This window comes from Spermophilus citellus (genome assembly GCF_964194105.1).
Source record: "Spermophilus citellus genome assembly, chromosome: 5".
Lineage (NCBI taxonomy): Eukaryota > Metazoa > Chordata > Mammalia > Rodentia > Sciuridae > Spermophilus > Spermophilus citellus.
In genome coordinates this window covers 160292670-160319948 of record NC_138186.1, presented here as the reverse complement: position 1 = coordinate 160319948, position 27279 = coordinate 160292670, and the positions used below count along the sequence as shown (strand labels likewise).

At 35.1% G+C, this 27279-nt stretch overlaps 1 protein-coding gene across 4 annotated transcripts in view; it reads left to right on the top strand.

The window, feature by feature from the left end:
• SYNE1 (spectrin repeat containing nuclear envelope protein 1) overlaps positions 1 to 27279 on the top strand; it is a gene marked incomplete at its 5' end in the record, with an annotated part of 432633 nt that overhangs the window by 90371 nt on the left and 314983 nt on the right. For all 4 annotated transcript variants that reach the window (XM_081295717.1, XM_081295719.1, XM_081295718.1 and 1 more), the window contains 6 exons: positions 3817 to 3912; positions 9129 to 9212; positions 13658 to 13750; positions 14723 to 14901; positions 19336 to 19532; positions 24599 to 24708. In XM_081295717.1, the coding sequence (XP_081151843.1) occupies positions 3817 to 3912; positions 9129 to 9212; positions 13658 to 13750; positions 14723 to 14901; positions 19336 to 19532; positions 24599 to 24708 (759 nt within the window). The remainder of the gene's footprint in view (positions 1 to 3816; positions 3913 to 9128; positions 9213 to 13657; positions 13751 to 14722; positions 14902 to 19335; positions 19533 to 24598; positions 24709 to 27279) is intronic.

Here is a 27279-nt window from a genome sequence, read left to right as displayed (position 1 = left end):
ATTTTGTATGTGACAGGAGACAAAGTTAGCCAGAAGATTTTCTATTACAATGTTGTTCCAAAGAATAGAGATGAACTAATCAGGACAAGAAAAAGCTCCCCTATTGTTCATGCTGTATGTATAAACAATGCCTCAGGCAAAGTGGCATTGCCCAAGCACCTGCTACTATTGGACAATGTGTAGGAGAGGACACTTACCTGGAAGGAGGATTCAAGTGTCCTGTCTATGCAGGCAAACTTCTGTGAAGAGCAAAGGACTTAGGATGGAAGTGGCCCCAGCTCTAGTACCTAGCCAGCTCCTGTGAAGGAGGCAGTCTTGTCATAGGCAGAGGCCTGTGGGCCACTGACCTGTCTAGCTGTAACTGCTGATCTGAAGGCCAGTTCAACCTGCACTATGGAGCATGCGTTCTTCAAAATGGAAGAGACCTGTGCATGTTTAGTGGCATGGATACATGCATTCAATCACATTTTTGGGGGGGTGTCAAATTTCTTTGAATATTTATTATTTCAAGGGAATTTCCTGCTTTCTTTAATTTCTTTACATATTCACATTAAAATATTATGTGAAAAACTTAAATTGTATTTATTTACTGCATATATCACATATTTATGAACTTTTCCTTTATTGTTTTATTTCATTTAAACTACATAGATACTTTGAATGATAGATTATATTTGTAATGACTTTCTATGGTCATTGTAATAATTTTGATTCTTATTGCACCAAAGAGTTTTCATTGTAATGGCTCCTTTTGTTCTAGATAACTTTTATTTATATGCTTGGGCTATAACATCACTCTTACATTTTTGCTCTATAAGTAAGAAGCAGTGTGAGGGGTGGGATCCAAGAGGGAATGATTGAAAATGAAAACTGTTATTTTTGAACATGTATTTCACAGCATGAGAACAAAATGTGTTCAGCTGTTCATTTTATAAAGAGAGAAAAATACTTTTAAAATTAGAATTATACCACTCAGAGTTTTTAATTCATGCAGTCAGAAGAGAAATATAAATGCTCCATATGTAGAGAAGAAAGTCAATTTCAACAAAACATGGTGTTTAAATAGCTCTCCATAGAACATATTTATTTAAAGAAAGGAAGACAGTTGATGGTCAGCAGTCAAGCATTAAAGTCTGTGACTAGATTTAACAAGAATCAGACAAGAATGGAGCTGGAACTCAGAATGACGAAAGTGTTCCAATTCTGTGAGATGTCTGTGAGCCCCTCCCATCTATTGACCATCAACCTTAGTATCACCACCCCTTTGCTTCTTCTGAGCCAGGATAGGGCTCTAATTCATGGTTCCATGAAGTCCAGTGTTGACTTTGAATGACTTTCTTTAAAAAAATGAAAGACTCTCATGAATTAAATGTGGGAGTTGGCTCATTTCTCCAGCAGAGGTGATGGGTCTGCTCTGATCAGCCTGTACTTTTGTACTTATGCTCCTTTGGGTTTTGTGCTGTCTCAAGAGAAGTTTTGCTAGATGTGCAAACAAAACAAACCAGCCTCCTGACCTCAGGAGTATCAATGAGCCTGTGACCTTGGCAGCCCCAATAACACTATCACAGCAGGTCACTGAGCTAAGAGTTGCCTTGGTGGGAATGTCCCACAGAAGGCCTTCATCTTGTTAAGCCCCAGTAAGTGGTGGCCACTCACAGTGAAGTGGTGAGGTTGGCCCAGTTTGTCTAGGGTTCCTCCTGCTGTCCTTCAGGTCTGCTTTAATCTTTCTCTTATCTTATAGGCTGATGGTGGGCTTTTCTTTCCCTTTTCTTGTACCATCCCATCCTGTAAAAAAAACCTCTTTCTACAAAGCAGTCAGTATTCATGTTAAAGCCCAAGCATTAAATCTTGAGGTTTTGGAATGTTGAGTTTTATCTTCACTGGATGGTTTTTCTTCTTGCAGTTATCAGAAGGTAATTGGCAATTATATTCAAAATAAAGAATCAAAGGGCCTGGTGTAGTTCAAAAAAAGAAAAAAAGAAAAAGGAATTAAGGATTATATAGATTTCTCCTACAAGATCCCTCAAAAGAGCAAGAATGGAACCACAATATGACCCAGTTATCCCACTCCTTGGTATTTATACTTAAGAACTAAAATCAGTGTACTGTAGGAATGCAGGCACATCAATATTTATAGCACCACAATTCAAAATAGCCAAGTTATGGAAACAGTCCAGATACCCATTCAACAGATGAATGGATAAAGAAAATATGATATATGTACATCATGAATGTTTTAGTCCACTTTTTTTTTGTCACTGTGACTGAAAGACCTGACAAGAACAATGTAGAGGAGAAAGAGTTTATTTTGGCTCTCAGTTTCAGAGGTCTTAATCCATAGATGGCTGACTCCATTGCTCTGAGCCCAAGGTAAAGCAGAACATCCTGGCAGAGGGCATAGTGGAATAAAACAGCTCAGGATATGGCAACAAGGAAGCAGAGAAATCTCTGCTCACCAGGGACAAAATGTATACCCCAAAGCATGCCCCTAGGGTTCCACCTCCTTCAGCCACACCTTACTTGCCTACAGCTACCACCAAATTAACAGTGGACTACTCCACTTATCAGTTTACAACTCTCATAATGTAATCATTTCACCTTGAATGTTCTTGTATCATCTCACACATCAGCTTTTGGAGGACACCTCAAACCTAAACCATACATAGCAATGAAGTTTTACCCAACCATAAACAAAAATAAAATCTTGTCATTTGTGGGTAAATAGATAGAATAGGAGAACATTTATAATTCAGTCTCAGAAAGTTGAGGATTAAATATTTTCTGTCTTCTGTGGAAGCTAGGAAAAAAAAAGGGGGACTGAAGTGTGGGAAACCATCAAAATGGAAGGGAGATCAGTGGAGTGGAGGAGGAGGGTTGAGGAGGAGGGGAAGAACAAGAAAGGAATGGAGTTGACTAAACTATGCTAGGTACAGATGTGAATGTACCTTTGCAAATTCCATCACTTTGTGTACTTTGAAGTATCAATTTGTAAAAATAATATATAGCCAGGTACAGTGGTAAATGCCTGTGATCCCAGTGATTTAGGAGGCTGAGGCCGGAAGATCATAAGTTTGAGGCCAGCTTGGGCAACTTAGTGAGCCTCAAAATAAAAATTTAAAAGATCTGAGGGTGTAAAGCACATCTGGGTTCAATCCCCAGTACAATAGATAGATAGATAGATAGATAGATAGATAGATAGATAGAGGAAGGGCCAGTAGAAGAGTGGGGATATAAGTGGGGAAGAAGGGCACAGTGTTGGGAGTCGCCCTGTTCCAAAGACTAACTTCCCCATCCCCTGAGAAGAGCTGTCCAATGGTGAGCCCTGCTGGCTCACATGATCCTTACCCACCAATCAGACTAGCCCTGCTGGCTCACATGATCCTTACCCACCAATCAGACTAGCCCTGCTGGCTCACATGATCCTTACCCACCAATCAGACTAGCCCTGCTGACTCACATGATCCTTACCCACCAATCAGACTAGCCCTGCTGACTCACATGATCCTTACCCACCAATCAGAAAGCACCCCATGCCAACTGTCAAACTGTTCAACCATTAAATTGTCATAATTGTCAAACCCCCCCTCTATAAATATGCAGAGCTGTTCCTCAATAAACGGGCATTTTCTCCGATGACAAGCCTTGTTCATTCTTTCACATGGAGTTACTGGGGATTGAATAGGGCAAATGATATTCCATGCATAGATGATTATGTCAAAATAAACTTGACTATTGTGTATAGCTAGGATGCACTAATAAAAACATAATTTCTTTTCTCCTACAAATTTCACCATGAGCAGCATTTTGATTTTACAGCGGAAGCCCCCTATGGTGGTGGATGATCTTTTTGAAGACATGAAAGATGGTGTCAAACTGCTTGCTCTCCTAGAGGTCCTGTCTGGTCAGAAACTGGTAAGATTTTTGTTGTTATTGTCTTTTTTTTAACCAAACTTGTCAATTAGTTTTATTTGGAACTTGGGGATTGCAGGGTTGAAAGAGTAGCGGGTCCTGCCCACAAGAGAGAAAGTTCTCTTTTGTAAATGATAAGATACTAGAAACCCTGGTTTATTGGTCATTTCTAGGAGCAAGCAATAAATTTCTTTTTGTTCTTGCAAATTCCCAATGGACTGAAAACATATTAGTAATGATAACTTGAGAAGTAGGAATAAAGAACAGAATAAAGAATAAAGAACCATAGAATCATAGACATAGCTAACTATTGCATCTGCTTAGTATCAGGAAGATTTGCTGCACATTAATATCCACCTCACTTAAATGTTTGCTTTTCATTGGGAAAGATTGTTAGTCCATCTTTATGTATTTATACAGTTGTTTGTTGAAAATTGAGCTTAAAAGTAATGTGGCATTTTTCATACTCTTGTTAACATCCTCCGTCATCAATCATTTGTAACAAGAACAGCATGTTCACAGTCATTTTTTTATATGCCACAGAACAAACAGAGTGGAAAACAACATTGGCAGTGAGCTATAAATTATATTTTTCAGGACATTATTGAATAATAAAATATTTATTTTTTCTTGCATATGTCTTTTCAGAGTAGAAGAACAGTAAGTAGTTTATTAACATAAATTATTTATAAATTAAGGTTTACTGTAATTGGTAAAAGGAGTTCAAGAAGTATTGTCCAGAATGATCTATAACACACTGAACCGAAGATCAGAAATTGGCAGTACTTTTTTTTCTTTATCTCTTATATCTTGGCAATCATTATTACTTGGATAATTAGATTTTTAAGAGTGTTTTTGACTGAACATAACTTTCCAGGTAATTTTGTGTAGGGAGTCAGTCATCAAAATAACTTAAGAGTCATTTGTTGAAAAATGCAAATCAGGGCTGGGGATGTGGCTCAGCGGTAGCGCGCTCGCCTGGCATGCGTGCGGCCCGGGTTCGATCCTCAGCACCACATACCAACAAAGATGTTGTGTCCGCCGAGAACTAGAAAAAAGAATAAATATTAAAAATTCTCTCTCTCTCTCTCTCTCTCTCTCTCTCCTCTCTCACTCTCTCTTAAAAAAAAAATAAATAAAAAATAAAAAAATAGAAAAATGCAAATCAGACGATTTTGGGGTCCACCATTCATGTAACTGGATTCTCACAGTAGCAGATGCATTTGGTGAACTGGTCTCCTCTGAGCTTGTCTTTGATTTCAGCTATGTCAGTAGTGGACATTTCTCCAAACACTTTGACAGCATCTCACCTCAAGTGCTAGTAGCATCTCTCTGGATTCCTGCCTGAGGGCTTTTATCAAAGCCACAAGTTGACAAGGCTTTCCTGAAGTATAAGAGAGTTAACAGTCCCACAGGATCCCCAACCAACGGAGACAGGAGTCTGTGAATAAATGTTCAGCTTTGAATTTTTATGAGGAGCAATTTTTAGACATGTCTCAGAATTCTCCACAGGCCCTCCAGTGGGACTGAGCTCCAGTTACCCACAGAGGTAAATTCCAGTAATACTCCTTGTATTGACTTTCCCTGCTTTCCATCTCAGTCTTCACACATCCGCACTATGTTACTAGGAAAGAACTTGCTAAGTCCCTGTCACAAGCTCTGCTTTGGGATGAACCATACAGAACATATATGAATAGACAATTTGGAATATAGACATATTCATGAGCACAACAAATCAAATAAGCACCAGGGTATAAGAGCTATTAGACTGAAATATTGGTTATCTTAAATACCTGGCCATCTTCCAAATCTCCTGAATTCAGATATTTATTTGAAGGTTGAAAGAGCTTTGATATGAGTATTCAAGAAGTGTACCTGTCATAGTTTCAAAACTAATTCTGTCAATGTACTTTCCCAACAGTCTATAGAAATCTTGATGGACATTTAAGTGCCAAGCTAGATTATTCTAGAAAAAGTGTATATATTTGATCGGACAATCTTACTTCTGTTTAAATGTCCTACACATTCAGACATAGTTAGAACTGTGGAATCCTAAAGCTGGAGAGGTTTTCTGAATGAAACTCAGCATTCTTATTTAACAGGGAGGGAAACTGAGACATAGAAGGGCAATTTCCAGTGTAATCTTTACTATTATTTATTTATTTATACAGAGCCCTTAAATAGTTTGAATTACACAAATTGAATTTTTTTCTGAAATTATAAATATGCTTTAGCAGTGGTGATTTTGATTTAAATTTTGTACATGTGATCATTATGGTTCAGGAGCACACAGAGAGGAAGCATTGTATAAAGAAATGAGCATACTGGGCAATCTTTTAGGGTTTTTGAAGGGATAATGTGAGCAAGTGCATTTCCTCAGGAGTGTTCACATGGTTAGGAACTCTACAGCCACCCAAGGGGCAAAACCTTTGTAAATGCCATAGTTAACCCCATGCACATAGCCCCTGACTCTGGGTGTGACCATGATAATCAAGAAAATGTGGCCAAAGGAATTAGCATCTTCCTTCACTGCCCCCATCCCAGGGTGAGTGCAATCTCAATATCTTAGTACCCTTTAATAGCCTTTTGTGACTCCCTTGTCTATGATTTTATTTAAAATCTTAGGGGGTTTTAAATTTTAAAATTATTATTCTTGTATTTCTTTACATACCTGGAATGCTAATTGTGAAGCATTCATTCTTTAATGAACTAATGATTATGCCTTTATTCTCATGTAAACCACAGACTTTAATTTAATTTTGCCTGTGAGATATTTTTAAGAATGTGAGCAATTTCTATAAAAAAAAATAGGAACCATAGAATCAAATGAACAGATTAAGGACCACAGACAAACTTCTTCTTCTTCTTCGTCTCCTCCTCCTCCTTCTCCTCCTCCTCCTCCTCCTCCTCCTCCTCCTCCTCCTGCTCCTCCTTCTTCTTCTTCTTCCCTATTTTGGTGATTCCTGAAGTATTTTTAGAAAGCCTCTAATACTTTGCACTCAAGAGAAGTCTAATAATTCATTTCAGAGTGCTCAATGGGCACTTTTAGGAACTCGTGAGCTTCCAAAGCTCCTTTACGCTTACCAGGTAACTATTAGTCATCAACCACATATGTAAATAGATAGGAAAAATACTAGAAAGAAAAAAGAAAAAGTTGGATCTTTATTCCATGGCCCACAAAAAGAATTACATCTACATGAATTAAGAACCTAATGGCAAAACACTTAAATATTTTAGCAGAAAATACAGGCAACTATCTTAGACACTGGGAAAGGAAAAAAAGTCATTCAATAAGACAAAAAAAATGCTATATTTAACCATGTTAAAAGTAAGAACATTTAAAAAAATCAATCACCTTGAAAAGAAGTGATTATACTTGTCCAAGACATTGAAAATTTATGTTGTGAAAGGCTTAGAAATATAATATAAAAATGCATAAAATATAGCTTTAGAACAAGAAGGGTACAAACGACCCACAGGAAAACTGCGCAAGAGATGGGAAAAGGCATTTTACAAAATAAACACACATTGCCAACGACCAGAGGAAGAGATGTGCACAGCATCGCTGTCTAGGAAAATGCAAATGAAGATCACATGGAAAGCAGTACATACATTTCACATTCATTCCATTCAAAAATATGTTTTAAATATATGTCAGAATAAAGCATTGGGGAGAGTATGAGTCAACAGTGTCACTGGATGAGAGTGAGAAATAGTGGAATTGTTTTGGAAAAATTTGAAATTATTTTGCAAAAAATAAAAGTTGTGCTCCCTCTGACCTGATGGTTCTCCTCCAAGTATTATACATCCAAGACAAACTATGCTTGTACAAAAGGTGGTAAGTACAGGAATTATCCATCAGCATAGATTATTATAACCTATATAATATTATATCATGGAATAACCCAGGTTCACCTCCGAGGGAGAACATACACAGGGCACATTATCACTGTCAAAATGCATGAAGTACGGATGAATCTCAGCAATATAATGTTACTCAGAAAAGTAAGTTTCCAAGGATTAACACAGTGCTGATCTATGTAATGTTTAAAAATCAAGGGAATGTTCATTAAGGATGCATCTGAATGAACTGGATCTATAAAAAAAGGAAATTTTAGGACTGGATTTAATGTGGTGGTTGTCTTGGGGAGAGAAAGACAAGAAGATAGGGATAGAAGGATGTGATGATATGGACTGATGTGGTTTTTTCTCACTGAATTGTGTGTCTTGGCTTTCTTTTAGTTGGCAGATTAATGGTTTTTTGTTGTTTTTTTTTTTTTTTGCCTTGCAAAAATAAACTAAATAAGTGGGCTGGGCATATGGACAGATAAAAAAGCTAAGTCATGTATAACAGTTTCCCAGTGAAGAATAAATAAAAGTTTAAGAAGTGTATCTTCTACTTTAATATTTCTTTAAAATAACACCATTACATTATTACACAATACACTAGTAATTGAAATGAAAAGATATTCCATTTTGAATTTTAATGGGAAATTATTTAGAGCTCTAAGGTGTCAAAAAAGAGAACAGTTTGCAAGTTTTCAGTCTGAAAGAGACTTCTTTGCCTCTGTGAGACTGGTATTGGCTGTGAATGTAAAGAAGGCAACAATATCAACTTCACTGAATTTATTTTGACTTTTCAAATTATTGGTGTGGCTCAGAGAAAGTACAAATACATTTTGGTGACTTAAATGCAGATGACATAGTATCCAGATACCCAAACACAATGTTGGCTTGGCTTCATGTGTTTTTGGTCAATCAAATCGAGATGTCAGCACTATTGTCAGAATCTTTGCAGACCCCTATGACCCTATGACTGTAAAAAAAAAAAAAAAAGGTGAGTGACCAAGAGTACGTTTCTTGTAAATATTTCCTGACCTGTAGGAACACCCATCTCCATAGACAGCATGGAACTTCATGAATTTCTGCTTTCAGGCACGCAGAAGCCCCAAAGGCAGCATTTACAGAGAAACTGGGAACAAATGTCTTTGTAAGGCAGGTGCTTCAGGGTGCAGAGGGACAGTGCTCCTTGGCATATTTGCTCACTGTTGAAGAAGTTGAATAATGTCAGTTGCTTTTGAATAGCTGAATAGCTGAAGAAGTTGAATAATGTCAGTTGCTTTTGAATAGCTGAATAGCCTTCAAGTATAATTTTCATCCATTTAGATTTTTTTTAAATGTGTGCTCTTTTTTGGTCCCTGTTCTTTTCCTTTTCACAGCCTTGTGAACAAGGACGTCGTATGAAGCGAATCCATGCGGTGGCAAACATCGGCACTGCACTCAAGTTTCTGGAAGGAAGAAAGGTAGGAAATGATAGAGAACACTGGAAGAAGGAGGCATGGGCAAAAGAATGCTTCCAGAAGTAGCCATGGCTTCAAAGCACTGCCAGTTATCTATGCAGCAAGGACACATGGTATTATTATAAAATAATTTTGGATTTACAGTAAAGTTGCAAAAAAGGGTTTCACATCTACTCTTCACTCAAATTCCTCTGAATTTAAAAACTTATACAACCATAGTACTATTATCAAAATAAGGAAACTAAAATGATGTGATACTGTTAATGAAAGCACAGATGTTAGTCTAATTCCATCAAATTCTTCCCCGTTGCCTTGCTTCTGCCCCAGGACTAAATCCAGAATCACACAGTGCATTCGATCATCTTATAGAATAAAGAGTCCTCATTCCATTCTTGTCTTTCCTAACCTTTGATATTTTTGATACCGCCAATCAGTTATTTGAGCATAATGTCTCAATTTGAGTTTGTATGTTTTCTCATGATTAGATTGAAGTCATACATTGTTGGCAAGAATACCAAGGAAGTGATGTTGTATTCTTCCAGCATATCATGTTAGTGAGCATAGAATTCTGAAATGCCATTGCTGGTGAGGCAAACCTTGATCACTGGATATATAATGTAATGCCAAGACTATAAAGAATTGAAGTTATTCAGCTCACAGTTCTGCAGGCTGGGGAGTCCAAGAGCATGGTGCAGACACCTGTTCAGCATCTAGTGAGGGCCTTCTTGCTGCATTACAACATGCAGAGACAGAAACTTGAGTAAGCATGGGTCAACTCAGCTTCCTTTTCCTATAAAGCCCCCAGTCCCATCAGGGCCACCCATCCCACCCTAATGGGCTTATCTGATCCTAATCACCCCCCAAAGGCTGCCTCACCAATGCCATTGACATAAACTTGAGGATTAAGTTTCTAACACAAGATATTTGAAGGATGCATTCAGATCATAGCAGGTAGTGTCTACCATGATTTCCGTGATGTCATTACTTTTTTTCTCTTACACTTGATGAATAACTTAGAGGAGATCATTGAGACTGCTAAATCTCAGCTTCTCCTCCTAATTTTTACTCACTGATTTTTGCATCAATTTCTTTCAATAATTATATCTGTACTCTTTGCCTACTGGTGATTTTGTGTTTCCCTCATTCTATCTACACTTATTGAAATTGTTCTGTAGGAAAAAAGTTGTTCTTCCTTCTTCACTCTATTTATTGACTTATTCAACTAATTTCTTTCAGCATGGACTCATGTAAATTTGTTTTATTCATACTTATAATCGAAAACTGTTATTATTATTTCGTTGCTCAAATTGTTCCAGCTTTGGCCATTGAGAGCTCTTTGGCTGGCTTCTTCAAGAACAAGGAAGTGCTTAAAATGTTTCTGGTAACTACAGGTGATTCAGGCTTATATGTTCCTGCTGCAGTCCTAAAGTCAATCACTTCTCTAAGGAGGCTTTGTTCCTGTTACTGGTGAATGGTGTTCATAAACCTAGATCTAGGGTTTGCTCATTGCTACTGAGGTGATGTTGCTTCTAGGCTTTCCCAGCAGATAGGTCCAAAAGTATGTCTGCTTACTCATTTCTGTATATACACATGCTCTTGCCCCCCTACCTATCTGTATGCATACATATATGTACATGTATATGTATGGCTTCTCCTGTTTGTATGCATATGTAAAAAAAACACATTAGTTCAAAATGATACATCTGATTCCAGCCTAATTCCATAAGGCTCATTCTGGCCTCACATGCTTATTTATTTCTGTTTTCTCCAATAATGAGAGCACTGGCTCTCATACACGATATATTTGCTTATTTTTTGTAACCCTGCTATATGCATAAAATAGTTTTGGAATTGCTAGTTCATATTCTTGTCAGAAACAGGTTTACTAACTGGAAATCAGTACTTAATATAGTTCTTTTTCCCCTTAGCATTATATTACCCAGTCATAAGACTATTTTCCAAATGTACTTTAGTTATTTCTAGTCTTCCACATCTCCTGAAGTGTGCTTGAATTAGCAATTTTTAATAGTTATGTTCCATTGTTATTGTGTAACACACATGCGCTCATGCGCATGCACGTCCACATACACACACACACACACACACACACACACACATCCTGCTTTACTTTATATATTTTTTCTTTAATTTTGGGGAGACATTACCATGATTCTAAGAGTAAAAAACACAGTAGTAAAAATTTTCCTGATCTCTTTTCTTCCATCCTGATTCCCTGGCCTCTAACTCCATTTCCTATCTCTCCTAATCAATCTCTCTAGTTGTAACATCCATTCTATGTTTCTTTTCAAATAAGATGTGTTTGCATATGCCCCCTCCTTTCCTACATGAAGGGTAGGATTCCATAGGTGTATTTTCTGGTTTTTTTGAAGTGTATCTTTATAATCACCCCAAATAGGTTCATGACTATTTCTACGATTCATTTTTAACAGCTGCATAGTATGCTGTTATCTGGATGTGTCACTGTTTGTTCAGCCACTCTTGTGAATGGGCACTGAGGTTGTTTCTAAGATTTTTCAAACACTAAGTGGAACTAAAAACTATGTTAAAAGTACTTTCATCTTACTAGAGGCATGTGTTTTCTAGGTAGAACCCTAGAAGTGTGTTTGCCAGGTCAAAAAATGTGTGTGTATTTTTCTTAGATACCGCCATATTTCCCTCCAAAAGGGCCTCACCAATCCTCTTAGATTTAGCTTTTTCTACTCTGTGGAAATTTAGTATGTCTGTACTTGGCAATAGCAAAACCAGCTTTATAAACAGGTATCCATAAACTTCTGGAAAAGGGAATAATTTGATTACTTCCTAACATCTACATGTACTAAGTTAATTCATTCACTTTATAAATGTACAAAACAGGAACTTGAAAAAAACTTAGATCCCGACCCTTAAATAACTTATGTTTTGAAAAGTTGGCAATGCAGTGAATCAGGATAAAGTTGTTAGTCTTGCAAACTTCATGCCCTACACAGATTCTAGGAACTAAGACCATGTAGAAAAATACTTTTATCTCCTTATACAATATTGGGAAGTGTTTGCAAATCACTCTAACTTCATTATTATTGGAGAGCTTACCCTCTTCTTGCTCACCCTGTGTTAGCTTTTCATAGAAAGCAGAGTAAAGCCTTATGAAACAGGATATTAGAGGCTTCCAGGATATTAAGTCTGTCATTTCCATTGTATAACAAGGATGCTTTAATTCATTCTGAGAAATATTTATTGGTTAGAATAGAAAAAACAAATTTCCTCTTGTTAATTAATATCTGGGAGAAAACTGTAAAGACTTACTCTATGAAAGGCATTTTTTTCTGAGGACTCTTCCCATTGAAGATTTGCTCCCACAAGATCCATTTTCACAGAAAAACCGGAGAAAATTAAAAATAAATAAATACAGGAATCATATTTCTAAAGTTAACATTTGCCTTAGACACAAAGTATTACAGTTGAATGTATGATAAACATTTTAAAAGGTAAACAATTCATAAACTTCTGAACTTTATATTAATCACACACCTCATGAAATCTTAGCTTAGCTACATGCCTAAGGAGTATGTCATTATTTTTTTTAATTCATAATTTGTTTATGAAAAAAGATGCTGAACAGTTATTTCTTATATGCTATAGATATTGATGGACATAGAAGTTCATTTTGCTTGAACTTAAGAAACAACCTTTTTAATAATTGGGAGAACATAAAAAATGAATAATTAAGGGCATTTGTAGACAGATTGGAATCTAAGGAAAATGCTTTATAGTACATTGCCCCAAAACTAAATGCTAACGATCTCTATTTTACTATTTCTTGGCTTTACTTTGTTTTTTGAAATTTATTCTCAAAGTCATGCTCTAAATGTACTATCTTTTATTCCTTTTGAACAAATAATGCTGATTTTGGAAGGTTATTTATGTATATATATCATCTTCTTCCTTTGTTTTACATGTCAGTCCATGTACAGAGGATCACCGGTTAGTACAAATTTTAGAATTTTTAATTCCTGATTTTTATAGGTAAAAGAGAACATAAGTTTCATGCTATTTGGTAGAAAACTTAAAAGTAAGTGCATCTTCTTAAGCTACTCTTCATGGTTTCTTTTTAGTCAACCTTTAAATGTAAAGAATAACCATTTTTTTTTCTTTGGAGATTTTTGTTGATAATTCCTTGCATGATGTTATATATTTTTTAAAATTTTAAATTTAAAAAAGTTTTTGAAATCAGTTTTTTAGTTATTACATTTTGTGCACCTAACAAATGCACCAGAAAGTTTCACTGAAACCATGTGTGCGTGTGTGTTCACGGCTCACCCTACTTACTCTTGTGTACCACCTCATGACCCCAAACCTTACTGGTGTCTAATAAAGTTCTAATTATTGTGTAATTAAATGGGTTGTAATATTTCTAGTACATTACTAATGCAGTTTTTCTTTTTAAACAGATTAAACTAGTCAACATTAACTCCACTGATATAGCTGATGGCCGACCATCAATAGTTCTTGGATTGGTGTGGACCATTATTCTATATTTCCAGGTATTGTGCTACAGTTTCTTTTTCAGTTGATGTTATATCACAGAAGGAAATGGTTGTAGACATTTTAATAATGTCCTCTTTTCCCATAGGTTGGGGCGATCCTTAGCTTAGCATGTTACCCTCACTCATAACAGGGTATTTGGTTGCAAGAGAATTTCCTCTTCTCTCTTGAAACCTTCCATTCCAAAATACTCCAATAGAGGTACCCACTCTGAAAAGTAGGTCAGTCTCAATGGAGGTGGATATAGGCATAGAAGGAGTTCGGGAATTTTTTTTCTTTTTTTCTCTGGGAGTAGTTCTAAGCTCCAGGGGGGCATATTAACCACCATTCCATGCAGAATAATTGTTCTAAACATTAAGTTTTATTTTATTAGTTGTATCAGTCATTTTCCATTTTTACAACAAAATAACTGAGGCTGGGTAACTTACAAAAAAGAATATTTAACTTACACTTTGGGTAACTGAAAGACCAAAAAGTACGGGGCCATTTCTGATGACGTCTGGTGGCTGTATCACATCAGGGCAGATGGCATCATGGCTTGTGCCAGAGGGAGAGATCACAGATCACAGGGTGAGGCAGGAATCCAGAGAGACCAGGACAGTGCCAGACTAACAGTGCTCTCATGAGAACTAACCAAGGTCCTAGGGCAGCTCCCCAATGACTAGGCTCAAACTCCCAAAGGGCCAGCATCCCCAAAATTGCTACACCGAGGACCAGGCTTCCAACATATGAATTTTCAGGTGACAAGCTCAGATCACATCTAAACCAGAGCATCAATTCATTCATGCATTCAACAAATATTTGTGACTGTAAGATATAGGGGCACAGTGAGCAGAAAGAGGGATAAAATGTCCTCTTGTGCCCTATAAGAGCTCACATTTCAATGTCATTTTTATTGGGAAAAGTATATTCCAAGGAAAGAAAACCAAAGATGATTCTTATGTTTTTGCTCTCTGTTAACTCGTAAATAGATTGAAGAGTTGACCAGCAACCTGCCACAGCTACAGTCTCTGTCCAGCAGTGCCTCTTCTGTGGACAGCATCGTCAGCTCTGAGACCGCCAGCCCACCAAGCAAGCGCAAGGTGGCCACCAAGATCCAAGGAAATGCCAAGAAAGCTCTATTAAAATGGGTGCAGTACACAGCAGGCAAGTAAGTATCAAGGGTTTGTTTGAATTTGGAACCCTGTGATAATTTGAGTTATCGATTTATCGCTTATTATGCCTTCTAATGATTGCAGAATATGAAAAGATATTTGAATGAATGACTTTTGCTTTAGCTCTTATTTCACTGTCCTTGAACTAAAATGTAAACATAAGCTCATCACCAATACTCCAAGAAAATGCTGTAATAAAATGAATTCTTTCTTCGTTCATGTGATTGGGCCTGATTGATTAAACTGATCAATTTTTCACTTTTGATTAGTGGCCTGAGGGCTAATTCTAATCAGATCATTATTTAAATTTTCTGTTCCTATTAAATAATGTTTGCACAAATAAATTACAAGCTCAAACTTGATTGTCTCTTCAAAAGACTCTTGAATTCGATTTAATAATAATTTTAAGAAAGGTCCACATTCTGAAAAAACATTGTATTTGTTTCCATTCCCTGAAATTTTGTAGCAATTTTATTTTTTAATTTTTACCCTTTGTTCTTATATCTATAACACAGATTCCTTTGTCAACTCTTGCTTTATGAGTTGAAATTTAAATTTACGTAACATTTTGTTATGATGGCAGATGGAAGATTACTGCTCTTCAAAAAAGTACCTTCTCATAGCAATTCCAATGGGATATCTGGTTGATGATAGCAATATTTTGTGGTCTAATGTGGTCACTGTCAAGTTTCTTCACATAAAAGTTGTGCATTTGTTTGATTTCCCTAAATAGTGTGAAATATTAACTAACTTTCTATCTTGCTTTACTTGATTGAATCTAATCTGAATCTGATTATCTACTTTAGGAAAACAGTTATAAATAAGTACTTATTATAAAATACTGAGGTGCTGAAACATAGAGAGTTCTATTTTTAAAATGTTTGAAGAGCAAAAATAAAGAGAGAAAAATAAAAAATAGAGAAGATGTAATTAGTGTTACTAATTTATGTAGGTTTGTTTAGCTTTTAAAGTGTGTTAGTTGTTTTCTAATTTTAGGTATATTCTTATGATTCAGTGCAGCCAAAAATATTTCTGAAAGCAAATTTGTGTGACTCTTTAGACTCTGTAGTAGAAATTAAAATTAAAAATCCTTCCCATAATATTGGTGCACTATTTGATTATAAGCACATTGGACCTTACTAATCTCTATTGTAACTTAACTGGACAGGGAAAAGAAATGTCCTGGGTGGAAAACTGATGACCACTTGCTGACATTTGTCACAATGCTATTGCATTTACACTTTGTAATAATTCAATATGCTCTTCTATTGTCCATTGCTCCACACAGCATTAAACTAATCAAAAATAATTTGATTTTTATTTAATAACATAGTGGCTTGAGGTTAACTCAAATTTAATGCTGTGGGAGTTATCCTACATAGAATTTAGTTTCACATATATTGTGTTGGGTTTCTAAGATATGCAGAGATATGCTAACAGCACAAAGTCATTCCTACAACTTATGTTTGTGACATCAGTTTAAGCTGTACTTATCTGTATAAATGTCTAATATCATGGTCCCCAGGGGTGTCTACCCATCAATATACCAATCAGATCCATTTCTCCGGTAACTGTGTAAACTGTAGAGTTTGGAAAGGTGACTCTTTGTCATGAAAATTCTGTAAGGACACATGACGTTTATGCCACCAAATTGTTGATAATTGTTGTGAAGCTTCCTTTTACATGGTCCCTGTGTACACTATTTAAGCAACTTCTTACCTGACATGGATAGAAGACTTTAGGATCTGTATGTGTGTGACAACTTTCCTGAAATTGTTATTATCTTCTGGGGGACTCTGTAGTCTGGATCACTCTCACAGGACTCTCACAGCCAATGGGAAGGTGGGAAATGAGAAAATATTTAGAAAGCACCTGACTGATTGCTAGAGTGTATTCACTATTTTCACACAAAGTTTAAAGATATTTGAGAAATGAGTCAAAAACTGTGTTAGTAAAACAAAATCATGAAGCCCTTTCTATTTTCTTAGCCAGTTTCATGGACTGCTAGTACATAGTCTCAGAAATTAAAGCACTAAGTTAAACCATTTGCACACCTATTATTAACTGTCTAAGAAGAACGATTATGTTTTAACATAGAAATAAACCAGATAAACAAACAAATGAAGATATGAATGCCCCAAATCATTCAAAATTACCTGAAGTAAATGTAGAGCTGTTTTAGTCAGCTTTTTCAGTGCTGTGAATAAAGCACCCAACTAGAACAACTGTAGAGGAGGAAAAGTTTATTTGAGGGCTCCTCATTTCAGAGGTCTCAGTCCACAAACAGCTGGCTCCATTCCTCAGGGTTCAAGGTGATGCCAGACATCATGGTGGAAGAGGTGGTGTAAGGGAAGCAGTTCACATGATGATCAGAGAGCAGAGAGTGAGACTCCACTCTGCCAAATACAAAATATATACCCCAGAGCCACATCCCCAATTCCAACCTTCTTCAACCGCACTCTATCATTTTGGTTGCCACTCAGTTAATCCCTATGCAGTTATTAACTCACTGATTGGATTAAGACAGTCACAACCCAGTCATTTCTCCTCTGAACTTGCTTACATTGTCTTACATGTGAGCTTTTGGGGGACACCTCGCATCCAAACCATAACATAGTAGAGACCAGAATTGCCTGTAAACTGACCACATTTCATAACTTAAGTAATGCACAAGTTTTCCTTGGGTTTATAAGATTCTAAAAGGAGAAGTTTGAACTAAAACTAGAACTTTTGAGAAATATTAACTACTACTTTGATGTAATAAGAAATGGTGTGTATCTTCACACACACACACACACACTCACACACACATATTATACACGTATATTTATTTCAGCAAATTTGCAAAAGGAAAAATGCACTGAAACATTTTAATGATTCTAAGAGAGTAAATATTTAAGAAAACATTTTAAATAATTCTTTTAAAATATCTGAAACAATAAAAAAGTTCAAGGAGACATTAAATAACATGGTGAATATTTATTAGCTAGTTGTTTATTTGTGCCTTGCTTTATTATGTTAAAAACTAATATGAAGTGGCTTAAAGAGTCAGGAATATTTATAAATGAGAAAATGTGAGCAAGGAAAAATATAGGAAGAAAAGTAAGATGAAGAGGAAATATACAAATGAAAAGATAACAAGGACAAACTTTTCAACCTGTGTGGATATCAGATGTCTGCTCAAAGAATTTGTATCCATACTGCCAGAGATACAAACTCTAGAAGAACCAAGAGCAGATTCGGGATTACAATTACTAAAGTCTTGTACACAGTTATTTTAAAAATATTTATTTGTAAAGCCAATGATTAAGTCCAGTGATGCTATTTTCAGCACATGATATTTTATGTGAACTGAATGCACTTTGGTAAAATGTGATTTAGAGTAAATCTGAAGTTTCCCGAGATTAAATTTAAGGGAACTTAGCAACTTATTAATGAGTATGATATAGTATTTTTAATGGAAATTTTGAGAATTTGGTAAAAACTCAGTGATGTTTTTGTTTTATTTAGGAACAACTATAAAGTGAATGACTAATTTTTTTAAAAAGAATCTATCAGATGACTTTATCCATGAATATTCCCTAACCAAGTAGTCACATCTATAGGTTCTACATTTAATCACGGGGTCTCACTGATATTCACAATCATCTTTGCAACTCTTTTTTGGAACTCCCTTTATAATTGAGAAATTGTATGTAGAAAAATCTCTTATGATTTTGCCTCATTTCTATTTCTAATCACAAAGTATCATTACCAGCTTGAACTGCTTTCCTAATTGTAACTGGCTTTGAACTTATCAAATCCATAACCAAAGAACAAAGATTTGTCTACAGAGCATTGCTTTCAAGATAATTCCAAACAGAAAATTTTAAAGCAATTTGATTTGTGGGGTAATGAAGTTATTATCTGGAATTGTGTCAATTGTGGCTCTTTTGTGACTACTTTGTGTATCTGATCACATCCTTTTGCTTTTGTATGCTCTGGTGTATTGGATATGATGTAGCCACATCATCTTAGTCTGTTAGAACCTTGACCTATATGACGTACTGTTGTTTATCATTAAAAATGTGTTGGATAGAATCTCTTAAAAAACACACACTGGTTAATTCTTGTCACTTTTGGTGTTTTTATCACTTTCTCTTTTTAAAATATTGTCACACATTTTCCTCTAAATGTATTTCCCTTTCAAAAATAAGTGTGAATTATGATTCAAATGGGTCATCTCAATTACTGAAAAAATCTCATAAAACTATAAATTTTATTATCCTCTAAAATATTTTTTTTTGCTTAATTCCCCCCCAAAGGAAAAAAAATCATTTAACTGATATAGTGCATCATTGGCAATGAGCATTGGGTTTTGCATAAGATCTTAAAGAAAGTACTTGTGTCTATTCAGCATGTGACACGGTTTCTGTGTTTACCACACTAAGGCAGATCGGAATAGAAGTGAAAGATTTTGGGCGAAGTTGGAGAAGTGGAGTTGCCTTCCATTCCGTTATCCATGCGATCCGACCTGAGTTGGTGGACTTGGAGAAGGTGAAAGGCAGATCTAACAGAGAAAATCTGGAAGATGCTTTCACTATTGCTGAAACACAACTGGGCATTCCAAGACTGCTGGACCCTGAAGGTATGTTGAATAATTAATGACTGTTGCATACCTCACTGTAGGCTATTTGCATGTATTAAACCCACAAATTGCATGACTCCTAAGGCTCTTTACAAGACAGAAAGCTGGAGAAAAGCAGCAAGAAATACTGTCTTTCTGCAATAATTTTCTTCTGGATAAACATTTGCCACTGTATTTGGAAACAGAATATGGTATCATTGCTCCAAACAGCTCTTTGACATGGTGTAACAGCCACATAAACTGAGCTTACTCAACTACCAAAGGGTGAAATGAAGGTGTTGGAAGTGTACGCAGGAGCAAAAAGTTACTCTGAAACCCAGAAGAAATAGATCATTACTAATCTAAGACCATATATTCAAAATGTCAGTCATTAGATACTTAGAAATGAAGGCATTCATCCAATGTTTTGGTGAAAGTATCAGACTATCCAAACGGTTGACTACTATTTTCCATTCCAATTCTTTTGCATAATTTTTGTAAGATTGTGAATTTTAAGACTTTTTTTAAAATGAAGTTAACTTTTGTAAGTATTCAAAAGACAGTTATGATAAAACTGTAATAAAGTAGTAAGTTGTTTCCATATTGAAGTAAAAGTATCAAAATGAATTTTCCAAATGTCATACATAATTCTTTATTTGTGTTGGAAATTGTGGAAATTCCCATTAATGAATGTGAAAGTGTAATACACGGTGAAAAACAAGTTTTTCTAAAAGATTAGCTTTCAGAATGAATTCTCACAGCCCTAAAGCCAAGGTGATGCCCTGGCCTTTCCAAAAGAAAGAAATAGAGACCTGAGTGGGTTTCATCTGAGATGAGAGGCCCCATGGAGATCCCTTGCCACCTTAGGGTGCTGATTTGGGGCCCCACATTCATTCAGATCATTAAGGAATTTCCATTCAAGAATGCCAAAGGGGAAACTACTATGCACACATCACAGCCATCAACTGCAAGAGAGCTGAATCTCTTCATAGTATAGGATGAGAGTATAAAGCATTCTTTGATGTCCACTAGAATAGAAGGTCTTAATACTTCTATTAATTCAGAAACCGAGGTTGCTCAAATGCAAGGTTATCCCAGATAGAAGTAGATCTTCTGTTTTCCTAAAGAATTTTCTCTTCAAAAGTAATTTAGCCAACTTGAATGTATAAACTTTTAGACATACAGAATAAATAGACCAATACCTATTGTAAAAGTTATTTTATAAGTTAGGCATATATATATATATATATATTGAATGGCACATACTATGTTAAATCATGTATTAAATTTTGCTTTTCTTTCCATGTTTCCACTTCATGAAATAGTTTCATTCCTTCTTCACATACCTCTTTAGTATTAGTAAAGAGTGTCAGTATCAAGTATGACTGATCGTGTCACTTCTAAAATCACTTTTAAGTCATCTAAGAAATTCCAGGATCTTTGGTTTTTTTTCAGAATCCTACATTGATTATCCCTAGAAATTATATCACAAATTAAAAGAAATATTCATCAATTGTTGTGGGTTTTAGGTTTGTTTGGTTTGGTTTTGGCTGTATATATTGTTCTTCAAAATGTCATTGCAGTTATTGATTTTTAAATGGGTAATTTAAAGATTTGTTTATAACATTTGGTACATTTTATTTATTCAGTCTTCTCCCCACAAACATTTATTGAATCTGCCAAAATTCTGGTGCCTTATTTATACCAATTTTATAGAGCAAATATCTGTAGATTTGAAACCATATGATTGAGATATTTTTCAGGCTGTATCTCCCTCAAAAAGTACTTGATTATTCAAACTATTATAATTTATTATTTGTATTTTTAATTGCTTTTATTTTTTAAATACATGACAGCAGAATGCATCACAATTCTTATTACACATATAGAACACAATTTTTTATATCTTTGTTTGTATATAAAGTATGTTCACATCAATTCATGTCTTCGTACATGTACTTTGGATAAGGATGTCCACCACATTCGACCATCATTTCTTACCCCCTGCCTCCTCGCTTACCCTCCCACCCCTCTGCCCTATCTAGAGTTCATCTGTTCCTCCCATGCTCCCTCTCCCTACCAGACTATGAGTCAGTCACCTTATATCAGAGAAAACATTCGCCATTTGTTTTTTTGGGATTGGTTAACTTCACTTAGCATTATCTTCTCCAAATGCATCCATTTACCTGCAAATGCCATGATTTTATTATCTTTTATTGCTGAGTAATAAAAATATTATAATTTATTTTACAGGAAGAAATAAAATTGTCTTTGTTCACAGATGACACAAATGTCTAGATACAAAATTTTAGACCAAGATTGCAAGTCTAAAATTTTGTATCTAGACATTTTGTATCTAGAAGGTTAATATACAAAAGTGGATTGCTTTCCTATATACCAGCAATGACTACTTGGAATATGAAACATAAAACACAATACCATTTATATTACTATGAAGGGAAAAAGTGTAAGTGCAAATTTAAAAAAAATATATACAAGATTTCATAAGGAAAACTACAATGCAAATGAAGAAAGTCAAAGAATATCTAAAGAATGAGGAGATATTCCATATTCATGAAGAGAGGAAGACTCAATTTTCAGATGTCAGTTCTTTTCAATTATTTATTTATTTATTGTAACAAAAACTAAAAGTTTCAGCTTAATAGAAGTATATATGGCAGAGTGGTAGACCAGAGGAAGTAAAGAGGTTGAGGTGGTGTGGGGGCTGTTGATAGCAAAGATTTCCTGAGGATTAGTCAGGAAAAGGACAAGGTCACCACATAGCAGGAAGAATGAATTGATGAAAGAAATAACATTTCAAGCGAAAGGCAAAGGACAAAGGAAATACATGAAAAAGATGGGGAAAATAGTCAGATATTTAAGTGTTAATCATGATTTTCAGATTTTATGAGAAGAAAATTACTAATATACAAAGATTTCAAATTTTTTTCTCTGTAAGCCTTTCAAGGAAGTCCTGCCTTGCTGTTCTAGTTGTGGGACTACTATTTTTATTTGTTCTTTTTAGATATACATGACAGTAGAGTGTATTTTGGCATATTGTATATACATGGAGTATAACTTATTCTAATTTGATTCCCATTCTTGTGATTGTACACGATGTGGCATTTCATTGATCATGTAATCACATATGAACGTAGGAAAGGATGTCCAATTCATTCTACTATCTTTTCCATTCCCATCTCTTTCCTTTCCCTTTACTCCCTTTATTCACCTTTGTCTAATCCAAAGAACTTCTATCCTCATCACACATAACACTTATTGTGCCTTAACATTCACATATCAGAAAGAACATTTGACCTTTGGTTTTGGGAGACTGGTTTATTTTATTTAAAACGATAGTTTCCAGTCCCATCCATTTACTGGAAAATGCCATAATTTCACTCTTCTTTATGGATGAGTAATATTTTATTTTGTGTATATGCCACATTTTCTTTATCTATTCACCTTTTGAAGTCATGAAGTTCATTTGGAAAAATAAGAGGCCCAGAATAGCCACAGCTGTTCTTAGTGAGAAAAGTGAAGCAAGAGGCATCACAATACCAGAACTTAAATTATACTACAGAGCTATAGTAACAAAAACAGCATGGCATTGGTAGATAAAAAAGATATGAAGCCCAATGGTACTGAATAGAAACACAGAGACAAACCCATACATATATATACATTTATCTCATACTAGACAAAGACACCATAAACATACATTGGAGAAAAGATAGTTTTCTAATAAATGATGCTAGGAAACTGAAAATACATATGTAGTAGAATGAAATTTAACCCCTGTCTCCTACCCTGCACAAAACTCAAAGTAGACCAAGGACTTAGGCATTAGACCAGAGACCCTGTGCCTACTATAAGAAAAGAAGGCCCAACTCTTCATCATGTCAGCTTAGGAACCAATTTCCTCAACAAGACTCCTAAACTGCAAGAAGTAAAATCAAGAATCAATAAATGGGATGGTATCAAACTAAAAAGCTTCTTCACAGTAAAGAAAATAATTAAGAACATGCACAGAGAGGCTACAGATTGGGAGAAAATCTTTGCCATCTGCACCTCAGATAGAGCATTAATCTCCAAGATATATAAAGAACTCAAAAAACTTAACACCAAAAACCAAATGCTCCAATCAATAAATGAGCTAAGAAACTGAACAGATACTTCACAGAATATGAAATAGGATCAATCAACAAATAAGTGAAGAAATGTACATCTCTAGCAATTAGAGAAATGCAAATTAAATCTACACTGCGATTTCATCTCACTCCAGTCAAAATGACAATTATCAAGAATACAAATAACAGTAAATATTGGTGAGGATATAGGGGGAAAGGCACACTCAAACATTGCTGGTGGGATTGCAAATAGGTGCAACCATTCTGGAAAGCAGTATGGAGATTCTTCAGAAAACTTGAAATGGAACCACCATTTGACCCAATTATCCAGCTCCTTGGTATATACAAACGACTTAAAATCAGCACACCACAGTGACACAGCCACGTCAATGTTTATAGCATCTCAATTCATAACAGAAAAGTATAGTAATTTAGAAAGAATGCCTCATAGTGAAAGGACCAAGAAATTAGATATATGACATGTTCCATTCTTCTCAAGCAAAGTTGAAGGGGGCAGGGAAGTTGTCTGTATTTGTCCATATATAATGGTCTACAAGCGGTCATTTAGCATCACATCTGCAAACATTTTTTATATGCCCTGCTCTCCCTAATTCTAAACTTTACATATTATTTGTATTTTATTAGCCAGACAGAATGTCTGAATAACCATACAGAATCTTTGATCTCTACTAAATTATTAATGAGACTATATAAATGGGACATCTTTTTTTAAAAGCTGTTTGTTAAAACACACCATCTTGAGTTATAAAATTCTTAACATGTTTCATTTAGACTAAATTGGTTTCCTTTCTTCCTCCAAATTTCTTAATAATGATTCTATTTTCTTTCTGCATTTAGGTCAGTTTTCTTGATATAATAGCTAGATTTTAAAACTTGCATTATTAAACTCCAATGAATGCTAATTAATTTGTTCACATTTGATCTTGATTTTTCCAGATGTTGATGTGGATAAACCAGATGAGAAGTCCATTATGACTTATGTGGCCCAGTTTCTGAAACATTATCCTGACGTCCACAATGCAGGCAGTGATGGGCTAGAGAATGATGTGAGTATCTGTTCCAAGTATTGCTGGTGTGCTCAGTGACCGTGGCTCAGGTTTGCATGGCTACTGTTTTCAAAAAGTTAAATTGGAATGCATTTTAATATGAGACCGATCGAGTAAGGAATAGATATCACCAAATGAAAAGGCAATTAGAGGAAAAGGTTTTGCTGGTTTGTATGCTGCTTATTAGAGCATTACTAATAAGTTCTAGATTTGCAATGCTGATGAATTAAACTGAGGAAAGCAGTGTTGGGAACTCAGTTTTAGTAAGTTGAGGATTGAAATAATTTTATGTCTATCACATTTGTACACATAGTTCTTAAGTCTCCTCATTCTGTCTGATCTGATGAAATCTAATTTTGACTTATAGATTCAATGTTACCTATTTACAGCAAGCATATGGAAGTAGGGCATAATTTTAAAAGTTGTAATTATTTGCTGTGGTTAGACTTTTCAGCTTTCAATAGTTTAAGTAAAATTTATATTTTTCTTACTGCTCAAATCACATATGTTCAACATCATAATTATTTTACATAAATTTGGGGGAAAAAGGAAAATTACCTTTATTTGACTTTCTAGATAGAACCTATGCTAGGAAAACATTAACATGTTAATGTTAATTCTCAAAATTTTTCTTTGTCTATGTAGATTCATGATATTTTAAGAAAAATAGAATAATAATATCCATTCAATTTTAAACTTATTTTTCCATGAACATTATGAAGAACTATGCAAGTCATCATGTGTATGATTGCCCATGAATACGAATGTAATGCAAAAATTCTCAGAGATGAAACATGCAAACTTCTGACACAAGCTGTCAGTATTTAGCCAAGTTTATCTGCTGGAAATTTCTAACTTCTCAATATCATAAATAACACTTTTATGAACAGTCTTTTTTATTTTAAACAATTTATTCTAATTAGTTATTCATGATATGAATAGTTTTAAAGCTTTGTTATAAGATTTGTTCTTAGAAGTAGAATTCCTAGTCTAAACAAAATACAAATTTTAATTCTTTTTAAAATGTTTTTTGAATTTCCATGTTGAATGTTTGCCCCATATTGCTCTCTATGCAGGAAAGCAAACTACTTATTCTCCCAGTCTATAACAACTATGGTAATGGCCATTCTCCTAATAGTTCTGAAATCACACTCTATTCCTTTTAAATTATAAAGGGGTGGATTTACAGCTGAATTTATAATGACTCATAAAGCAAAATGACTGCAGGGAAAATAGCAAAAGGAATTTTCAAGTTGTACCTCTCTGTATTGCCCTGATCTCAGCTAGACTTTGGAAGCAGTTTGAGATCATGATGAAAGACAATAAGAAAAACAAAACTTAAAATATGTTTCCTAAAACCTCAGAAACAGGTCTAACAAAGGAAAGGTCAGGGACGTATAAGGCCATATTGTCAAGTGGAAACAACTATTTTACTAATAGAAATCAGTGGCTTCATGAAAGAATTAAAACACAGGTAACTGGTGTTTCCTATGCCTCCTAGTTGAAATTACTATGGTTTTGGATACAGGTGTGCTGGTGCCTTAAATCTATAGTTTTAGAAAATGTTTTTTGTGTCTTGCCAGGATTCAGGCACAGGCACTGACTACCAGAGTAACTTATCCATAGTTAGTAAAGCAAACATTTCAGAGAAGTACACAAAAGGCTAAAGCAAAGACTTTGTGCATGCCAGTATTTTGGAGTCATTTGAGGATTTCAGATTTTTGGCCATATAATTGGACCATGGATGTTGCTGGATGAGTAAGAAACTATAAGAAAACATATTAGACTCACCTCATCCAGCACAGAGTAAATCAGATTTCTATCTGATTTTTATATCTAAAGTTCTTGTATTACTCAGGTGGATTTATATCTGATTTGTTTTCTGAGTTTTTTCTGTTTTAATTTCTCTGACATATGTCATCTCAGATAAATACATTTTATAATTGAAAACATCTGAGAAACACAATTAGTTGCTTTAGTGATTGCCTGTGAATAGGAATGTAATGCAAAAATCCTCAGAGAGATGAAACATGCAAACTCCTGACACAAGCTGTCAGTACACTTCATTAGAGTCTTATTATTAGGAGTTTAAGTTCATTATCTGGAAAATAAGTTTTGATCCTTTAAAAAAGGATATCCCTTCCAACTTGTTCCTGAAGAGAGAATCCAAATGGCTTCTTCGTGTGTGTGTGTGTGTGTGTGTGTGTGTGTTGCTGGGGATTGAACCCAGGGCCTTGTGCATGTAAGGCAAGCACTCTACCAACTGAGCTACATCCCCATCTCCTCTACGTGTCTTATTTAGGGTTATTCAAAAAATCAGTTTGGGGGAAAGTAGATTTTAAGCTTTGTATTTTTATGTGGTATTTGTAATGTTGGACATAAGCTTCTAAAACTGAATATTCTGAATAATTTTTAAAAATATTCTTAATGATGCAGAGCTTATGTATGTTAATGTTGTTAATGGTCCCTTAATTGTATTTAGTGAATTTTTAAGATTTTTATAGACCATGTATATTAGAGTGGCTAATATCATCTCCTCAAAATACTCAATATCTGCCTACTCAGGACTTT